We start from the raw sequence: 15,368 nt of genomic DNA, 5'->3' as shown, positions 1-15,368 counted from the left end.
GCAAATGTCTCTGACCATCAAAGAGGAGCTGGGAGACCATGCTAAGATGACTCAGACTTGAGAAATTTGCAGTTACTCCCCAGCTTGGATTCAGCATGAACTAAGCTGTTCTCACTTGCAAATATAATTTCCTTGCCTAGAAACATGAAGCATGAAGAAGGTGCCCATGTACCTGAACAGGAGGTAGATATAGTTTTATTTCTCTTATTATGATGATCATAGAAGTTGAGTGTTTAAGATATTTTATCCCACAGCATTCCCAATCTAAAGGCAGGACTACAGAGAAGAGGTGATGGAACTACATGAGGCCAATTGAGAATTTCAACAAGAAAGCAAACATTTGCTTATTGCTGATAACTGAAACTCTGAGTAAAGGGTGCTCTCCAAGCACTCTTGTAATCTGGAGTGTGTGCTACCATTTTGATTTATGTACTATCTGAGGAGAAAACCAACTTTGGCTTATGAAAGGAAAAAAAAATACAGAACACCTTACTTTTAGTTAAAACAGAGTTCTGCAGTGCTCTGAGTCCTAGCCCCCCTTAAGCAAGGACACGTGAATGTTAAACTGAGTATGAATCTCATGTGCCTACAGGAACTTCCTTGTGCACCATGTAGAAAATGCAGGTGAGCTACTGAGCCATTTGGCCTTTCCCTGGCCTTCAGCCAGCTGTGGCCTGAGGAGCCTGGAGCAGACACAAAATGCCAATTAGCAATACAGGGTACAAGTACAGTAAATCAGTTCAGATGCCAAAACTGGTGATACTGTTACGCTTATGATTTTTGCATTTCAACAGCAGAGCTGAGAGTGGTATAACAAATTCTCAGATGATCCCCAGGGAAATTAGTTAGTCCAATTCCCCAAGATTCTTTTTATAAAAAGTCACCCTCAGTGCCTATATACTATAAATAGTTATCTGTAACACCAGCAGGGAGATATTTTTTAAAATTCGTGTCTTTTGTTGACTGTGCTGCAATTTCTAGAACAGTTTATTCCACAATGAAAGCTACAATTTTATTAATACCTTCATTCACGAAAACAAACCATCTATGCATCACATGTGGCTCTAAGTTAAAATTCAGGTCTCAGTATCACATGCAGAACAACTGAACAGTCAGGAAAGAGATAAAGTCATAAAAAGGACTCTCTGGTAATTCCAGAGCCTCAAGCAGAGTGCCACCTTAGGATAGCAAGCACCACTGGACTTTGTCCAGCATGTCTGTATCTCTCTTCCACTGAGGAGCCCAGCACTGGACAACTGGACAAGTTTTCAGTCAACCTCACTGTCTGCTCACCCAGCCTCTTACAGAACAGTCTGTCTATGAAAAGCTATTGAGAATCATTATACAGGACTCTCTTCACCTTGTCTGAGATTACTTTTGTGTGTACCTTTGTGAAATGAAACCTTTAGTCACAAGATTGTTTAAAATGCACATTCACAATTTACCTATTCCCCATTCTCAACATTATAGAAGTTGAAGCACAGTGTGCAAATTGAACTTAGAAGGTTAAATAGTTTTAGCTTCTTTTTGAGCTGTTATTAACTTCATTATTTATAAGTCTCTTTGTTGTAATGTTCTTCAGCTGAAGGTTATTGAGCTGTAACTTCCTATCACAGCATCTTTAATTAGGCTGGCTTTTCCCAGCACGTTAGGAAGCACGGTGAAGAACAAATCTCTGATCTTCTTCTCCTGTTTTGCACTGTGCTGCTACAAATGACTGAGCTCAGGGGTCTCAGGCCTATAAATGCTTTTTGGAATCAGGACAGAATGTTTGATATTATTCTCTAAGCTCCACCTTTTATTCTGTGATGACAAAGGCTGCTAACAGAAAAGAGAAGATTCGTCTTCAGATAGAAATGGTTGACATTTCTGTTTTCACCAAGAACAAAATGAAGAGTCTAGTACGATGGCCATCTGGCTTTCAGCTGAATCTCTCTGAATGTCTTTTGGTTTGGCTCTTCCTATGTGTTTAAAGCTTTAGCTGTAAAGTATCCCCGACTGGTTTAAGACTTCTCTGATGTATTTGCTGCTTTCTTTGAGTCACTCGATGCCTGCCACTTGTTTAGAGAGGTGAGAAGTCCACTTAAAGGTAGCACATGCCTAAAATGCCTTGAGGATACCCTGTGCCTCTGGCTATTTTTATGTCTTCGAGATGACTTTGTGGTGGTCTTGAGAGCCTAGTGCCTGAGGGCTCCTGCTGTGATTTTGTCTCAGCAGATTTTGCCTTTAGAGGAGACTTTTCACCATAAAATCTAAATCTTGCATTGAAATCTCCCATTCTGGAAATTTTGAAATAAAAAGTTTATCAGTCTTGTTACTTCACATGGAAGAACCTGACTGCCTTCTGTTTGCTTTCTTCACATACTTTAGGTGTCCCTTTCCTGAAACTTCCAGGAGCTATTATACACATTAATAGATTGGTGGATTTTATGTGATTTAATCGGTAAATAAAAGCTAAATGAGAAAAAAATTGACTAAATATATATCCTACTTTGTTAAGTAAAAAGTAGTTCAGAATCTGATCCTGTTAACTCTACTGACAATTGTGCAGCCTCTGAAATACACGACACTACTTCCAAAATAGAGTAACACTCCAGGTGAATGAAGGTGACCTTTAGTAAGAACAAGTATCTATAGTACAGGGGAGCATGAGCCTTCTACTCTTGTTAAACCACCAGTGATTGCCATGCCATCCAGAACACCTGGAGCAGCTAATAAAGTTACCAAAATGTATGATTGAGTCTCCTGGTCTATTTTAAAAGAGATAGACAGGCATCTAAAATAATTTCCTCACCCACCTGACAATTACGTCTAACTTTTAATGTTTCACACTAACATCTTGTGTGAGGTCATTTACACCTCTACAGGACATCACTGGGTTTAACAGCTAGTCCATTCAGATGACATTAAAGGATCAGGGTATGGAAAATTGCTCCCCAGCATGGTTTTTTCATTATTGGCTTCTCTGTCTTTCCCTGAAGCAATAACAGGACAAATAGATGGCACACGGAGCTTTTGTTTTCTTCAGTAATGCCAGCTCAAGGAAAAGGCCACTGTTTGCTAGCCAGAGCATCTATGACAGCCCTGACACAGAACCATAACAACACCAATGCCAAAACCAGAAAGCCTGGAAAATGTGCACACTGAGTATGGTGTGCCCTTGAAATAGCATTTACTATTTATTTGTTCCTTAGTCAGGAGGGATGCACATCCTTTTTCTGCTTGTCAGGAGACTACAAAGCCAGACCAAAGGGCCATCCCTGGGCACAAATTTTAATCTAGATACTGGAGATACAGCTCAGGATGATTACCATGGATTTGAATTCACATGAGCCCTCTTGTCTCCACACCTATTACTTGCAGAGCTGCCTTGGCTTGCTGAGCCACACAGGGAATACATGCAGGGAGTCTGCAGCCACGGTCCCAGACTCTACAGGTGATTCCAAGTGGGCAGATGCCTATTCCCTGCCTGCCAGAAGTGATCCTTCACCAGCCCTCTGTGCAGGAGAGCCACCTTTGTCTCAAACAAAATAACCATTTTCAGTCTGTACACAGACCTTCCCTGTGCAAAGTGCAGAACAAAAATTATTTGCAGGAGCTCTGTGCTTTTAGAATTTAAGGGCACAGAAGAATGTTGGATAATTTATTCTGATCTTCTTGGTACTGCAAGAATTTCACCTTTGCAACTTGATCTGCAATTGATGCGTTTCTTTTGACTGAAGTAGAGTCTGCTTAGCTAAGGGCTAAAGAAAAAGGTACTGAGCTTTTAAGTGAAAATGTCTAGAAGCACAAAATCCACTAATTCTCTTCCTTGTCTGTGCCAGTAATGAATCACCTTGGTATTAAATAGTGGTGTATAGTTTCCCATATGAATTTATAAGGATTCAGCTTTTATCCATACATCATCCCCCTGCTTAATTTAAAGGTCTTTTAAATGATACAATTCTTCTCCCCTCATAAAAAACCCACTTATGTGTCTAATTCACTCACCTTCCTTCCAATAATTTAAGTCAACAGAAATGTTCAAGTTTCTTATTGTATGGCATTTTCTCCAGGTGTCTAAGATTTACAGGTTTTTAGTCCTCTTCCAATTTTTCAAAACACCATAAAAAATATGAATGTGCGAACTGACTGCAGTATTCCAGTGTCAGTCTCACCAATACAGGCACAAAAAACTGTCAAGCTTCTTTATTAATACTCCTCAGCTTAGGTATTCAAGGATTAACCCTTCTGACTTTATGCTGCAATAGGAATTTATGGTTACATAAATAAATATTATTTAGAGCTTAATTTTGGGAACCAGAGTACCTGCTTTTACAAGCAAGCCTGCATTGATCTCTATTGCAAAATTTTGCATTTGACTATGAAAATGTGCTCCTTCTAATGGTTCCAGCTTACCAAGAAACCCAGGCTTCTGTCATACGCTTGCTCTGTCCCCATTATTATCCTGCTCCACCCAAAAAACATTATTAGCCTAGTATTATGAGTCCCTATTTATGTTCAATCATTAGTAAAACTGTAAGTTTCCTAACCTTTCATAATTCTTAAAACAATTGTTCAGCTCTCACTCAAACCTGTGAACAATTAAACACTAAATGTATCTCAGTCTTCGACAGTAAAATGTGCTTAGAATTCAGGATACTGGAGCCCTGATGGTTAATTACAGTAAAAGGCATGTGTTTTGGAAATGGTATCTTAAAAAACATTGTTAGGACAACACAGTAGGACAACTAGTACGTAATTAGTACCCAGTACTACCATCCTGAAATTTTAAACTAGAAAAAGCCCTTAAAATAAAGATCTGATAATTAATCATAGATCAGTCAACACACCAAATGTTTTATCTTTTTTCCTGGCTGCTCCTGAATGAGTCTGATTGCAAACCAAACTACTCAGCCGAGATATAACCTGAGCAGACCTGGCAAGCAAAGAGTGGGTTTAACAGGGTGCTCAGTCAGATGCAGGGGTCTCTCTGGAGTTGGATCCATTTTCCATCAGTGTGTATTTTATTTTCAAGGTGACATAACAGCAAATGCCTCTGGTCTGGGGATGATCACCCAGTTTTCTGCTCCTGGCAGTGGGGCACAAGCCCTCCAGCCCCTGAGTGACAGCACATGGGAAGAGCAGCTTCCAGGAGAGCTCAGCCTTCAGCTGAGGCAGCACTTCATGAGCTGAAGCACTGTCTTAGTAGCTGAAGTTCACAACCACATTTAATGACCACGGGGCTGGGAAATAAGCCTGAACATTTAGTGTCAAGTTTGGACTTGGGTTAAACTAGAGGGCATGAATTCTTCAAAACGTCCCCACTCCCAAATCCTCAGGTTGCATTTCAGCATGTATATGAAGAAAATGTCAGTGTCCTCCTCTACCATTTTTCAGATGAGCTCTCACTGGCCTACATACAATTAATCCTAGGGAAGTGAACTGCTTGCACAAAAAAGGGACTAAACCCTTAGGAAATTTGATGAACTAAAGAATAAACAAAATATCTGTAAGACTTGATTTTTCAAGGGCATGAATCATCCACAGCTTACACTTGAGAATACTAAGCAGGTCTGAAAATTGGGACAATTGCTCTGTTTCTGCTGTTAAGTTGCTGCCTCAGCTTCCCTGGCCTTTACATCACCCTATAGTATATCAAAATACTTCAGATGTGGTTTTTACACTGGCGTATTGAGAGTTCATTCAAATCGTTAAAGTACCTTTAGGGAAAATTGATCTGTTAGCTCTAAACCTAACCTCAAAACATTAAATCACAAGAAAGGTTGGTTTTCATCCCCAGTGAAGCTAGTTTGTCATCTGGTTAGACATGTCAGAAAACAAATCTGGCGGGAAAGGCAATCTGCTGGTGTGAGCTAGCTAAGCTGGGCTGGCAGGGCAGAGTTTGGCCCAATCTTGCCTCAGTTTTAAGTGACATACTGCTTTTTGTGCTCTACTCAGCCAGCCCTCCCCATCATGCATACTGAACTCAATACCTGCATATCTGCTGGAGTGATTTTGCCTGTCACCTCTCCTGAGGAGACAACAATGCAAAACACGCTCTATCCCAAAGAAAAGCTGCACTTACCCGATCCTCTTCTTCTCTGACATCTGGCATGGTGCTGATGCAGAGGCTGACAGCAGTGATGGCAACAAAAGAGATTGAAATACAAGCAAAGATCTTTCCTGGGATCCCTGAGTGGGGGTTCTCCACCATGTCCCTGAGCTTTCGCATGCACAAACCCAGCCGGCTGCTGTCCTGGAAGGCACATTGCGTGGCTTCATTAAACACCATCTCCCTCTCAAACAGCCTGGCCTCGGCTGCCTCTTCCTCTTTCTGTCGCAGCCTCTTTTTACAGCACCACTCCAGGTGGTCCTCTTCTATCCCCCAGTACACAAGCTCCTCCTGGAACGAAAGAGCGCACATCTCCCTGAGAAGCCTCAGCTTCCCAGCTGTCAGGAATGTCATGATCGTTCTGAAGGCACTAGGATTACGGTCAAAAAAAAATTCATTGCAGCTAACATCGTAATCATCGCAGATGTCCATGATCTCATCGTAATTGTTGCAGGATTTTAGCTTCCCAAGCCTGGTCAAGGGGCAGTTCTCCAAGGTGGTCCAGGGAATTTTGTACTTAATGCCACCTACGTTGATGATCACAAACCTGGACCGGTCATCCAAGCGGGCTAAGCAGCACAGGTCCTCTCCAGGGTGCAGAAGTTTGGCCTTTTTGTAGAAGAATCCTTTCTTGGTTTGCACTTCACACAGGTTTTCCAAGTTGTTGAAGGAGCGGGAGCTGAACTCAGGATCTGCATTCCCAGTGAGCAGTGCCATTTCGTAGCACATCTGTTGAGTCCATAGGGAGGTTGAGGCTACTCAAACAAAAGCATCTGGAGCTTGACCAGAAAGTCTATCTGCAAAACAGAATTTTAAAATTACAAGAAAAGTGGGGCACTCTTCAATGATAACAATCCTATCTGCTCCCTCCCAATAAACTCTCCTCTATGGCATTCCTTTCCCCCCCATTATTTTAGGGCTATCTTTGCTTGACAGTCACTTGGGGAAAGAACTTCTGCTACAATCAGGTCAGAAGCCATGCTGTTACTTCTAGAGGGTTTAGTTAGTGATTGAAAGGAAACAAAACCAGTGTATCACCATCTTTAGAAACTTCTAGAGGTTCAAGCTATCCTGGACATCAATGCATACTAGAAGAGAAATCCAGTTATTTGGATAAATGGCAATTTACAGTTTAGCAACTTAATAAAAAAACTTAGCTTCAAATGGTTTTTTGATTATTTTGGCCCATCTACATTATGTTCGTGTTATAAAAAGCCTATAGGGTGAGGATAAAATGGATATTTACAGTACAGTCAGAAATGTGATGGCAGAAATGTGGGTAATTTCCAACCTAAATTCACCAAGCCCAGGAAGCAATAGCAATGAATATGTGGGAGCTGAGGGCATGCTGGGTCTGAGCTCAAACCAGAGCTTGCCTGGGAGCCTGGAACTGCTGGAAGCTCTGCTGTGGGCTTGGCTGCAGTTGTGGACAGGGCTCCAAGCAGCCTGTCAGCAGCTCTGAAACAGGAGATCAAACCTCACAATGAAGCTGAGCTGGAAGTGGCCTGGTTACTGTTCTTACTTCTGGATAGCACAGAACCCAACTGGTCACATTTAGAAGGAACTATGCGTAATTCCAGGATTTAACTTGTGCCTCCTGCTTATGCCTCCTTTGCCACACCACAATCCACATTGCTTCCTTACTTTCTCTAAAGCTCATCACATGCATTCTTCAAAGCTGTTTCTCTAAAGCAATACCAGGATGTCTTGAAATGCTACCATGTAATGGCATTTGTGAATCACCCAAAACTTCTGGAATTGCTTAAATATGAAGTAGGAAATAAGAAGTCAGTGTAGGATGACTGGGTCTCCACACAAAGACCCAGGCTGGGAGTGGATGCAGTGATGGAGAACAATTTTAAGCAGAGGATGGAGCAACTGAGAAAGAGCTGACTAGTGAACAACTGAAGTTTTTGATGACAGAATGGTAATCATGAGGCAGTAACTCCATAATTTATAAGCAATGTTCTCCAATTCTCTCTGAATCTCATGCCTTAACTGGGAGACAACAACAAACAAATGGGTGCTAGGAAAAACTGGAGAGCATATACACATTCCCAGAGGAGCAAGTTCCTTTATCTTTAATCAGCTCACCAACTCTTAGATCATTAGACTTATTCAAAACAATCTCTGACAGACTGGTGAATACTTTTAGTCACAGCCCTGAATCATCCTCTAAAGGTTCTTACTAACCATTCTCAAATGAACTGCAGTAACAGTGGTACTTCTGCTTCAACATTTCTATGAGGATCCAGTCCCTGAATTTCAGAACAACACTTAGATATTTGTAAAAAGCCAGAGAATGGTCGCTTTATGTGCAAAAAGCTATAGTCACCTAAAGATACTTTTCAGCACCGTGAAAATTTCAGAAGAGCAAATGATGCCAAAATCTCTCCAATTTCACTTCGGGGAAGAGAAATAATTGTTTAAACATCCGTTTCTACAGGGCAACATGAGCAACAGAGAAGAGTTCATCTGGCTAAAGGCCAGTAAAGGGCAACTCACACTCTGAGGAATGGGTGCTTTTACAGCACAGCCTTGAGTGCAGCTGGGATTGCAAATACCATTACTGTCACAGCGAGCGCACTGTCAGCACGGCATATGCTTTAAGGATTTGGTCTCTTGTTGCTTTCCCTTGCTAAGATAAAATATTCACTGTCACTACTGAGGGCTCTGTGCTTTTGTTTTCATGCCTCACTTGTTCCACAAGTCAACATACTAAAATGAGTTTACATTGTTTTGACATCAAGGCCAGGATTTGTTTTTTCCCTCTCCCCCTGTGTAGCATAAAGGGGCCAGATAAATTTCACAGAATTGCTTTGAATCTAATCTTACACGCACTTCTTCCTCCTTCTAAGCAGCAGCTAACTCCATGTGAAAATCTGTAAGCATGCTGTTTGCTACAGAATCATGAATTACAGAGGGTTAGTCTTTTATTTCATGGATATAAAAAGATGTTGCCTAAATCCAAAGCTTAAGAAAGCAGCTATATGGGTTTTTTTTAATCATTAGTGGATAAATAGAAATTAAAGTGGCCCGTGATTTAACAGGTTGATTCTGGACAGTGGACACCAAATGCCGGAGTTCAGTAACTAAAATGAATTTTCTGACATCACAGTTCAACATCCCAGAATTCATAATAGCTGGCACCATTTGTTTTGGAAATCTCATATTTAATCTCAGATTAAAAGATAAGCAGGTGAAGACAGTTGTATTTATTATTCTCACTTCCACCTTGTGAGCTGACTGCCCAAGACCAGGCTCAAATGTCAGTGCAACAGCTTGTGGTGCCATTTTAACTGTCCTATAGAAAACCAAAATACTGTGGGCTCCCAATTTGGCATCTATCCTGAGAAGTAAAACAAACTGGAAGGTCTGCTCCTGATCTTATGTGCATGGAATGTATCATGACTTTCAATAAATATTAAAGGGTGTTTCACAATTATGTAGGTCTTAAAATACTCTCTGCATGCCAGGGTTATCTAATGCATGCACATGCCTGCAGTAAAGCATCCCATTGAAGATTAACATTAAAAGCCAATACTTCCAGAAATGATACTACATTATCATCCAGTTGGCATTTCTACTATTTAATCTGACACATGGGTGCATGAAAGACTATTAAAACACAGTCTGGAATAAGCTGCCCATCACAGGGATGAAGGACAGAATTTGACTCTATATTTGTTGTTCATAATTTTGAAGTGCTGTGGGAGAAATGCTGTATGAATATTTCAGTTTGAGGACCATATACAGGGTGGGTCACACATTGTGTGGATTCTTTTTTTTTTTTTTTTTTTTCTTAAATATAGTCAAACAATTTTTATTCACTAAGAAGTACTTTCTTTGGCCATCTGTGTATGCACATGTTTATGTCTACACACACACAAGTTCAGCCACATTTTGTCAGCAGCAGACAACCGAGATCCTCACAATACAGGTATTTCTCATCAATAATTTTAAAGATTCAATGAATGTCAAAAGCACAAAACTGCCTCATATTTTTCTTTTTGTTGAATTATTTCCTTAGCAGTAGAGAGGGCTATTTCTCTCCTTACTGCTTTTCCACTTTGCCTGCTCCCAGAACTGCTCTTCACACAAACATTCCTCATTATTTCATTTTATCAGTATCGCTGAATCTAAGTCACATGTGATTCTGCATGTGGCTCTCCTGTCTCAAGCTGCCTTGGATAAGAATGAAAAATGGGGCAAAACCATTCCTACCAAGAGGCTGAGCAGCCTGGCAAGGAGAGCTTGGAAATAGTAATGAAAGGGAGGCAGTGGTGGAGCAAAGAGTGCAGGGTGACATGGCAGGAAAGACCTCGTGAGGAAGGGTGGCCACATAAAGTATGTGCACATAAATGAGGGTGTGGGAAAGGGTCATGGGCAGAGAGCTCAGACCTCTTCTGAGAAACCACCTGAGCAGGTGGTACACTAAAGCAGGCAGCCAGGGGGGGAACAGGGAGAATTCAGAGGTCTTTGTGCAGTTGCATAGAAGATGTTACTCTGAGGGTGGTCAAACACTGAAAGAGAATGCTGAGAGGTAGTGGAGGCTCTGTCCTTGGGGATATTCAAAACCCATCTGGACACAGTCCCAAGGAACCTGTTCTAGCCAATGCCACTCTGAGCAGTGGCAGATAAATCAGAGGAACTCTGGAGGTCCCTTTCTACTTGAACAACTCCCTGATTTTGGGAATAGTCTCTTTTTAACTGCTGCTGTAAATTCCAAAGTATTGGAAGTTTACATCTGTGCTACAGTAGCAAAAGGAAGCTGTGAGACGTTTCAGTAATTAATATTTTAAGATTTCCTTTGTGAAATGAAGCACATTTTGACAGAGAACAGGTAATTGTGTCATGATTTAAAGCCACAAACATGAAACATATATTAGGGTGACCACAATTTTTCTCTCAATTCCAATGAGAGTTGAGTCAGTGAGTCTGTTCTGCAGCGCTCAGCCTTTTCTAGTCAGGGATGTGCTGAAATCTGGCAATGCTGCCTGGGACCAGAGCAGTTCCCACTTCTCACTCTGACGTGATTTATAAATCTTAACACACACAATCACTTTGATACTAAACCTTACACATGCATTTTGTGATATTACAGCTAATAGTGTGGATGAAGAAGCTTAGGAGGTTACTCTTGTATTAATTACAATCCAGTAGAACTTGGACTCCAAATAGTGAGTCCTTGCCAGTCACTGTGGAAACATGGAGAAGAGAGCACCTGCCCAGGAGGCTTACAAAATGCAAAACAGATGGGGTGTGAGAAATACATATATTTAGAAAAGACCCCGAACAAACCCCAGCAAAACAAAACTGAAAAGGGGACTGGGAGGATACGGTAAAACATGCAGCTTAGCATAGAAGGCAGCTCTATGGGATTTGGGGAATTAGCTTCTGAGTTTGTCCACACTGAGCATGATTATGGCTCCCTACATACTCATTATCACAGAACAGTAGAATCATTTATGCTGGAAAAGACCCTTAGGGGATCCCTGAGTCCAACCATTGCCCTGATATTGCCAAGTTCACCACTAAACCGCATCCCAAAGTGCCACATCTACTTTTCAAAGTGCCACATCAGGACTTTTAAATACCACCAGGAATGGTGCTCACACACATCCCTGGGCAGCCTGTTCCAATGCCTTATCAGTGAAGAAATGCTTCCTAATATCCAAATCAAAACCTTCCCTGGCACAACTTGAGGCTGTTTCCTCCTGTCCTGTCTCTTGGCTCTTGGGAGAAGAGACTGAACCGCACCTCGCTACACCCTCCTTTCAGGGGAACTGCACTTGGACACAGACACATTTTACATATTTCTGTATTTATTATCAGTAAACTTTAATGTCCCTAACCTCCCAAGCCCCTGCTTAGGGAAGGCAATAGGTCAAGAAGTTGAAAAGGCACTAGGATTTTGAACAGCCCTTCATTTTGTCTGTTTCTCCATCAGAGTAGCAGGTAGCAGTGACACCATCTTACACACCTGGCTGAGATGGCCCCATCTAAAAGAGAAAGAAGGATAGTCTTGTGTAGGTGTGGAGCACAGTAGCTAAGATAGTCTTCTCCAGAGAGTGTTTGGGGGCCTTGATGAGGTGCTAATCAGTCAGTCCAAGAAGCTCAGGAGATTTGTGCTGTAATGAAGGTGGCAAAGTTCAGCATGTGAAGCTGGACATTGCTGCATACTCTAAGATTACATTTTCCTTAATATTTTTTTTAATATTCAGTGTTGAAAAAAGTAATAATTTTCTTCTCTGAACATCCCTCATCACATTTAGGCCACACTACATAACTAGCTGAAACAATTCAATTTGTTAAATGGAAAAATTAACTTGACTCAACATTAATTATTCTGATATACGCCCATAGCTATTTGTCTCCATTAGACAGATTATGAGTTATCTTGTGCCACTGCACTTGCCAGAGTTCTACAGTGAAAGTATGAACATTGCGACATCTTTAAGAAATCAGGGATTTGGTTCAACTACCTTTGTGAAGGCATGGGATCCTTACCTGTATCTTCACAGCTTAAACCCAATCTTATTCTGCATTTCCACAAGCTTCTGGTGCCCATTTATCTTTGTACCCTAAATAGCATCAAACTATTATTTCTGTGATGCTATTTGCACACTTCAGTTGCACAGCAGACAAAGGCAGACATGCTAGGTAAAATACAGACAGAGAAAGCACAGTTTGTTTTTGCATTCTACCCAGAATTACAGAATTCTGTTCAGGCTACTGAGCTTCAAGATTTCATAAAGGTCCTAAAACAATTATTTCACTTAAACAGAACTATAAATAAAAAACAAGCAGAGACTTACAAGGATTAGGCAGAAAAGCTTTTCCCCACAGAATTTATTACTACTTACAACAAAACAGACCATCATCTTCAAACCACGGTTTATTTCTTTAGGCGAATTAACCCTCAGTTGGTTACCAGAAAAACAGGCTTGTAAAATGTGCTTTCATCCTCAGTTCATATTTCCTGAACAACTGAACAAGCTCCAAATATGCACCAAGTGGATGATGTGCTGAAGGGAAGGGACTTGAGAGCAGAGCTGTACCTCCCAGACTCTGGTAAGATTAGATTGGACATGGAGATTTGTTTGATCCAGTTCCTGTAAACTGCAAGCTTGGATTAAGTATACAGTGTCAAGAGCCTAAAATTAAAATGTGTTCTGTCTGCACTTGCTTAGTCAGAGACTGAGCCCTGTGAACACGGTACCTTTGACCCTCACTGGCAGCCACTAGATGGTGAAGTTTTTATTCTTCCACGAATCACACACAAGTTTATTTTAGGAGTCTTACTGATTAATCCTGCTAGCATCTCATTTAATCAGCCATTCTGATAAGGTACTGTGAGTTAGTTGCCAACCTTAAATAGTTCTTTCCCTGTTCTTAGATTGTTGTATTTCAGAACAAAAAAATAATCAAAATCCAGTTTTTAAAGTATCTGCTCCAGTCACGATTGTATACCCACAGCTGGCCTAAGATACAATGTGAATAGCACTATCAAAAGCAAAAGTGACAGACTGTGTAGTATTTTAGAACAGCATTGTTTATCCCTCTCACCCAGGAAATTAAACAGATTGTCTATTTTTTATTGACAAAATTCGAAACGCACACAAAATCAAACAAGTTTTGGTGTCTTTGAAAATCACAGAATTATCAGTCAAGTGTTCCAGTTGATCTGCAGATCACTGTGGGGAGAAAATGCAGTTTTTAACACGAGCTCTTCTCCTAAAACTGATCTTTTCTTTCTGATCCATCCTACTGGTTTTTGCAGTTCTATACTTAGCAGCTTCCCACCCACATGATTAATATCCTTGAGATTGTATAGCATATACCAACTGGATTTCTGACTAGAAATAAGAAGGTTTGACTGTGTGATGCCACTCTTGGCCCAGTTTCACATTCAGAAGTTCATAAAGATTTTCCCTGGAGATCTTGCAGACACAGCACCCAGGGACGTGGTTTAGTGGTGAACTTGGCAGTGCCAGGCTAGCTCTGGGATTCAGTGATCCTAAGGGTTTTCTCCAACCTCAGTGATTCTATGAATAAATGCTCTTATTAACTAACTGCTCACAGATTTCAGATGCAGATCTAGCCTTTTTAATTTTCACATGAAATCCTCTGCAGAAAAGACAAATTGTATACAGATGCATCTTGCTTTTCTTGTTAGCTTGAATTAGTGAACACTGGATTTTGTGGGCTTTCATTGTTTTTTTGAAGATGATGTTCTTTGTTCTCACGTGTGTTTCATAAGTCAGTTGTGCACTGACCTCAAAAACATTCCCATCTCTTCTTAAACGTAATTCTGCCTCTGAATTTAACATGATTGCAGTTAATTATTAACATCATTGCATAGAACACCTTTTAAATTTAGACTCATTAAGACTGTATATTTAACCCATGGTTGGAGTTAACAGGAACTGGATCAAACAAAACTCCACATGCAACACAATTATCTCAGAGAGACATTGGTTAAAGGATAGCTCCTGGCCTAAAGTCTGTCCACTTCAGATCATCACTCTCTCTCTGCAAATCTGGTGTTCCCCAGAGCTTGTTCTGCCTTGTTTGTCCCAATATCCCTCCCACACTCACAGTGACACACATATTTTGTACAAGGTTAATACAGCTGTGGTTCCAGAGCCCTTGGGTGAAGTGACTCCTAAGCAGAGAGGGGTTCTTAACTCTGTGGCATGATGCCCACAGTGAGCACTGGGAATACTGACACACTGCTAATAACTGCTGCTTGGTGCAGCAAGAATTACCTGCCCTACCTGCTGTGGACAGAATTCAGAAATCTTGTCCTCCAGATGAGTTTGTAAACGAGAAGGTGTTCCAGATCTTGCTCTGTACACAGCTTGCATTTCCAGAAGGAATGACCATCACTGCCTGGAGCAGGAAGTTCCTAGAACCCTTCACTTCTAACCTGTGCAATCTTTATCCAGAAACATCTACATTTTGCAGCTTTCAAATGTGGAGAACTGGAAATACTGCAGCAGCTTGAAGTTAAGTTTAAAAATTTAAATTTGTGCTCAAATAAATAGGAAAACTAATACTACAACTAACAAAGAACCCCTCACATATTTATATAAATTTAACACAAACTTCTGTTTCAAAATGTGAATTCCGTGACCTCTTCTGTCCTGAATTCCTCCTAGACAAATGTGGTAGCAACATCAACTTTCCCAACAAAAGCTGACTGAACAAAGCAACAGCACCTGTGCGGAAGCACTGATTCACTTGGTTCCTGGAAAGGTGGGAGACAGTT

At 40.9% G+C, this 15,368-nt stretch overlaps 1 protein-coding gene across 2 annotated transcripts in view; it reads right to left on the bottom strand.

The window, feature by feature from the left end:
- KCNG2 (potassium voltage-gated channel modifier subfamily G member 2) overlaps positions 1-15,368 on the bottom strand; it is a 51,730-nt gene that overhangs the window by 16,513 nt on the left and 19,849 nt on the right. The window contains exon 2 of one of the 2 annotated variants that reach the window (XM_056484699.1): positions 6,068-6,891. In XM_056484699.1, coding sequence (XP_056340674.1) covers positions 6,068-6,823 — 756 coding nt within the window. In that variant the 5' untranslated portion in view covers positions 6,824-6,891. Of the gene's footprint in view, positions 1-6,067; positions 7,096-15,368 lie in introns of those variants that run through there. The other variant, XM_056484698.1, reaches the window with a different exon arrangement.

This window comes from Oenanthe melanoleuca, chromosome 2, assembly GCF_029582105.1.
Source record: "Oenanthe melanoleuca isolate GR-GAL-2019-014 chromosome 2, OMel1.0, whole genome shotgun sequence".
Taxonomy (NCBI): domain Eukaryota; kingdom Metazoa; phylum Chordata; class Aves; order Passeriformes; family Muscicapidae; genus Oenanthe; species Oenanthe melanoleuca.
Note: the sequence above shows the minus strand (reverse complement) of the source record. Positions and strands in the feature narration are given on the sequence as shown.